This window comes from Zea mays, chromosome 2 (genome assembly GCF_902167145.1).
Source record: "Zea mays cultivar B73 chromosome 2, Zm-B73-REFERENCE-NAM-5.0, whole genome shotgun sequence".
NCBI classification, from domain to species: domain Eukaryota; kingdom Viridiplantae; phylum Streptophyta; class Magnoliopsida; order Poales; family Poaceae; genus Zea; species Zea mays.
Genome location: NC_050097.1, coordinates 43,750,673 through 43,756,512, shown reverse-complemented (window position 1 = coordinate 43,756,512; position 5,840 = coordinate 43,750,673). Strand labels below are relative to the sequence as shown.

Here is a 5,840-nt window from a genome sequence, read left to right as displayed (position 1 = left end):
TCCAACCATCACACTAATGCCCCTGTTGAGACCCACACATCAAACTGTTTGCAACTTGCGAGCTTCGTTTCAGCAAGTGAGAGCAGTTGCAGAGCCAACCAATGCACAGGCGAGCTTTTAGTTGGTGTTATTAACGATTAATTGTCAAAGCCACCTAAATCACCACCACCTTTGCTCAGCATGGTTGACTAAACAAGCTGTTGGTTTTGTTGAGGCACAAGCTGCTGCTCATCCCAGTGGAAGGAAACCTCAGCCTCAGCGCTCGCGATCCATGCGTATAAAGAAGGTCTGAGAAGCGGCGGTAGCAGCAGTCATCTCAGTCTCACATTGTCACATCTCCAAGCAGCAGCCAGCCAACCTCACCACCTCACTCACATCTGGAACCGCAAGCAAGAATCCTTCTCCAAGCTCGTCGATTATCCTAGCTAGATAGAAGCTCAATTGGCAGGGCCGGGGCACGCCACGCCATGATGAAGGACGCGGTGATCGAGCACGGGGAGAGCTCCATGGCGCCCCTGGTGGCGGCGTCAGTAGCGGCGGGCGGCGTCGGCCGCGCGGTGTCCATCGCCGACGTCTTCCTCAGGTTCCTTGCCATCGTGGCCACCATCGGCAGCGCCGTCTCCATGGGCACCACCAACGAGACGCTCCCCTTCTTCACGCAGTTCATCCAGTTCGAGGCCAAGTACAGCGACCTCCCGTCCTTCACGTAAGTTCCCCTTGCTTTCGATCACTTAATAAGTTCTGTTCACCATGCCTCACGACATTCCGGCGTCTGCAGCTTCTTCGTGGCGGCGAACGCGGTGGTGTGCACGTACCTCGTCCTGTCCATCCCGCTGTCCATCGTGCACATCGTCAGGCCCAGGGCTCACTACAGCCGTCTGATCCTCGTCTTCTTTGACGCGGTAATTCGTTCATTTCATTCACGTCGCTTGCATATTTATTAGGCGAGGAAGAACTTGCTTAACGCCTGCTGTTCGGATTATTACTAGGCGATGCTGGCCCTGCTGACGGCCGGCGCGTCGGCGGCGGCGGCGATCGTGTACCTGGCGCACAAGGGCAACGTGCGCGCCAACTGGTTCGCCATCTGCCAGCAGTTCGACTCCTTCTGCGAGCGCATCTCGGGCTCACTCATCGGCTCCTTCGCCGCCATGGTCCTGCTCATAGCCCTCATCTTCCTATCTGCCCTCGCGCTCGCCCGACGCCACTGATGATCAGGCCCCGTCTATCAGCGCTGGGCATGCATGATCGCAATGAAGGCCGAGAGGATTTGTTGTTCTCCTCTGGTCGATTTGATCGTGCATGCACCAATACTAATGCTTGCATTTGCTTCTGCTGTGTGGTCTTTTTTTTTCTTTCGTTTTTATTACTCGTTTGCTCTTTGATCTGAATTGCTAGTAGATCTCTCTTCCACTCTTTCAAACTGTGTGGTCCTCCAACTATAAAGGACGAGTTTCAGGTTTGTAGTGTCATGGTAATGATCGGAAAGAAAAAGGAAAACTATACAATGCAACTTCATCTCGATCTGTCGCGGAGCAGTCCTGGTTAGAAATTGAGATTTCCATATCTATTGCAGAGAGAATGGTTTTTATACTTTCATATATACATACTAGATCAGATGGCGCCCCTTCAGCCGCCCTATCCAGCAAAGGGGAACAGGAGCGAACAATTGTCCTTGTCATATTCAAATTTAGCTGATGATTTGATAAATTATTTAGCACAATTGCTGCTTTAAAGATTGAATCTTCCAAAATACTGGTTCGTCAGATTTCAATAGAAGGGACATCTGCATTCAAACTTCCCACTACTACATTTGTAGTTTTCCGTTTTAATAAGGGGTACATGAAAATGTAATGGTTGTCATAAACAACAATGTAGTCTACGTCTGAAAGATACTTCATGATAGAAGTGAAACCCTAACTCATTGAGTGGGCTGAGTGATACATATATTAGAGTTACAAGGGTTAGGCTGAAGGCCCATAATACCTAGACAGAATACAAATAGGTATCTAACACTTCGTACCACCAGAACATGAAAAGACACGGTACAAAACCTGCTCACTATAATGATTTTTCCAGCATGGCATTACCTCATTACATATAGTTTAAGAAAAAGAGACAACATAAAGCCTATTTTCAGCAGGACGAGCAGACATATTCATCAAATGGTTTTTGAAATTGCAGTGAAATTAAATTTAAAAAGTTATCCAACAAAATCTGCAAGTTTCTTTTGTTGAAGCGCTCACTGCCTGCTAGATCTATAAGATTGAGCACTCCTTGCACTTGTTGATCTGTTCCCTGAAAAGAAAAATGGGCTAGATACGAGAAGACAGCATCCCAAACAACACTACATGTGAATTAGAATGGATTACAAAAAAATATTAAAAAACTCTCACAATAATCAAAAGCATCTACCTTTAATTTGGTAAAAACTAATCGTCATTGCCAATAGTAACCATTGGATCTACACCTATACTATTATAAAAAAAATACACAAAAGCAACGCTATTTTTACATCCAAATTATATGTTTCTACCGTCACGGAAGGCAATTCTGAAGTAAATAATTTTTAAAGTTTCATCTGGATTATCCACATCGGCTGCTATTTCTATGGCCAAAACTCAGGTTTGTAGCGTGATGACAATGGTCGAAACGAAATAGCATTTCTGAAGGAAAATAAAGCGAATTATACAAATGCAACTCTCGAACGCTAAGCCGTGTCGCCTATAGATGGCCAAAAAGCACGAGGCACGTGAACCCGGCACGAAGCCCGCTTTTTGGGAGGTCCGAGTCCGGCACGGTAGAATAAGCGGGCGGGCTTGTACAGAAAACTAGGCACGGCGGGCTAGCCCGGCACGGCCCGTTTACCTCTAAGCCTGTTAAGCCCGTTTTTTACACTAAAACGTGCTTACCGGCTCGTTTAGCACGTTTTTTGGCCCGTTTTTTTCGTGCTAAACGGGCCGGCCCGGCTCGTTTAGGCCCGCTGCGGGCCGGGCTTAGACAGAAAATTAAGTCCGCTGGCTCAGCAGGCCCGGCCCGGCTTTTGGCCGGGCTTCACCGGGCCCGGGCCGGGCCGAGCCGGGCGGCCCGTTTGGCCATCTCTAGTGTCGCCTGCCGTCCGTGCAGCACAGATGCAGCACTCCGTCCCGGCCTTCCCGGAGGCCGCTCGCCGGCCGTCGAGGTAGTGCTGGTACACGTAGGAGATGAACCCCCACACGGCCATGAGCATCGCCACGGCCTTGATGCCCGTCATCCTGTCCCCAAACAGCACCACCGCGAACACCGGCACCAACGGCAGCGCCACCGTGCCCGTCACGTTGGCGAACAGCGACGACATCCTGACGATCAGCCTCACCGTGCCCACGGCCGCCGCCTGCCAGCACACCGCCGTCCCCATCAGCGTCAGGACGTACCTCGCCCTCCCGTTCTTGAACGCCGCCATCTCCCCCGGGAGCGTCCGCCACTCCCCCGACGCGAACAGCCCCACCACCCCCACCGCCGTCGCGACGAGGTTCGTGAACATCTGCACCTTGAGCACCCACCGCATCGTCCGCGCCCTGATCACCTTCTCGAACGCCACCTCGAAGAGCGACAGGACGAGCGCGAAGCAAGCGGAGGCGGCCAGCGTGAGGACGAACCCGAGCGCGTACTTGCCGCGCGGCACGTCGCTGGAGGTCTCGTCGGAGGAGGACCCGATGCCGAGCAGCGCGGCGGCGAAGGTGAGCACGACGACGGAGTTGGCGATGAGCGCCGTGAAGCGCTGCGCGTTGATGATGCGCGACGTGACGGCGTTGAAGGCCAGCTGCGTCGCGGCCACGAGCGAGAAGGTGGACACCGGCAGGTACAGCAGCGCGTACGCGTACATTAGGTTGTCGAAGCCGAGCAGGACCCCGATGCCCACGTAGACGGCCACCACCTTGGACGCTGCCGGCTGGCGCTCCTCCGCCGGGTGCGGGGGAGTCAGGAGCAGCGGGATGGCCAGAAGCGGCGAGCCGCCCGACTGCGTGAGCGTGGCCACCCACTTGCTCTTGCCGCCAGAGTTGTAGTACAGGCGAGCCAGGAGGGTGCCCACCGTCCCTCCGCAGAGCACCACCAGCATGTCAACCACCACCGTCATCCACCATCGTGTGCTTCCCTTCGTCAGCCGTCGTGTACCGGCTTTAGGTTCATCACGGCTGTCCTGTTCACCATTGCCGCATTCCTGCTCTGGAAACAAGTTGACGTAGGTGACAATACATCACAATTCAAATATTTTTCACTATTTGTTCAGCTCTTAACTATTTTTAATTCAAAAATAAATAGGAATAGAGTTTAACTCTAATCCATTTTAATCATTAAATTTTATAGTGTACAATTTAAAGCCTACTATCATCCATAACTTTAGCAGGAATAATTATTTTTGAAATGGGAGGGTTAACAAGGTTTGGTACCTTCTGTGTGATACCTTTCCACGGGCCCTAGAAACCTAATTTCTAAACCTATATCTCTTGCAAATCTTTTCTTGAGAAGGAACGTTTTTGTCGGCCATGCGATGAGTTAAAACGAATGAGATATTATAAAGGGAGACAACTCCAGTTTTTACTACGTTGTTTCTAATGATTTTGCCGGCTCAGGGCGGCAACACAATTAATTAAGCATCCCAGCAGCAAGACAAATTTTGAGGGTGTCCGAGTCTCTGAACTAAATAAAGTTTAGTTCAAGTCATATCAAATACTTGAATGCTAATTAATCATGGCTCTAATTTTAAAGACGAATCTATTAAATCTAATTAATAAATGATTAATACAGGTACCCCACATAGATAATTTATGGATTAATTAGATTTAATTTGTGAATTAGTCATGACTTATGCGATTAATTTATATTAGACCTTCTAATCGACATCAAAGCATCTAAGGTCTAAGAATCCAAACATCATCCCCTTAGACGCATAAAGAACATGAGGAAGGAAGACAGATCAATCAATGTTTACTCTCTCTCCTTTTCTCCAAAAGGTGACAAAGAGTTTAAGATCGCAAACAATCAAATGCCAAGGAAACGAAACAGTGTTGTACTGTGTGCTTGATTAGACGACGACTTAAAAATCATTCAAGCATACCGGAAGCAGGAAGAGTGAAAATAAGCAGGAAGAGGGTATTCTGTCAAAGTATGTACCTCTAACTTGGAGCTGAATTTCTTGGGCATGTGTCATATTGCAGGCTCAAACTCAATACCAGAAATATATATATGTCGCTACTACTACTTCGCCATGCGTCTCCCTGGTTGTTTCTGTCACACCCGGATTTCAGGGCACCAAAACCCGGGCGCGAACATAATCACCAGGTGTGCTGGGACCAAGTCTCACACATATGATGAATCATGGCACAGGATCGAATGTCACATCTTTACTATATAATAGGAGTTCTATACAAAATAAATAAGTAATTACATTATAAGGAGACAACGGTCCAGCAACCCAAAGTTGACTGGGAGACGACGGCCTAGACCACTCACGAACTCATCACAGCATCCTCCAAGCGCCTCATCCTGCGGTACCTGTTCTTGACCTGTGGGGGTGTGAGACAGCAAGAGTGAGCTCACATACGTTCATCGCTCAGCAAGTTGTGGGGAATAATGTGTATGAACTCGCCAAAGGTGGGAGCTCATGTGAAGTGTAAGGCTTACCAAAGAGGATGGCTGAAGCTGAGCATTGCTTTTAAAGTTGGTCAAAATTTTATTAGCCATTACTAAGTATAAGTAAATACCAGCCCAATTTAGTAGAACAAAAGTAACAATCTCACCTGCGATGCAATGCGTATGACAAATTGAGTTTAAGTTCCATAATTTAATCATGTGAGTGTCCG

General features: G+C 48.9%; 2 protein-coding genes across 2 annotated transcripts; one reads left to right on the top strand and one right to left on the bottom strand.

The window, feature by feature from the left end:
- Window positions 1-240: 240 nt before the first annotated feature.
- On the top strand, window positions 241-1,523 carry LOC103646362 (casparian strip membrane protein 4). Its single transcript, XM_008671098.3, has 3 exons — window positions 241-706; window positions 779-902; window positions 990-1,523. The coding sequence occupies exons 1-3, from the start codon at window positions 468-470 to the stop codon at window positions 1,206-1,208; spliced, it is 582 nt and encodes a 193-aa protein (XP_008669320.1). The 5' UTR covers window positions 241-467; the 3' UTR covers window positions 1,209-1,523.
- Window positions 1,524-2,239: 716 nt separating this feature from the next.
- Window positions 2,240-5,188, bottom strand: LOC103648587 (probable purine permease 11). The gene is made up of 3 exons (XM_008673036.1): window positions 5,149-5,188; window positions 3,109-4,209; window positions 2,240-2,295 (listed from the first exon to the last, which is right to left on the bottom strand). The coding sequence occupies exons 1-3, from the start codon at window positions 5,186-5,188 to the stop codon at window positions 2,240-2,242; spliced, it is 1,197 nt and encodes a 398-aa protein (XP_008671258.1).
- Window positions 5,189-5,840: the final 652 nt, after the last annotated feature.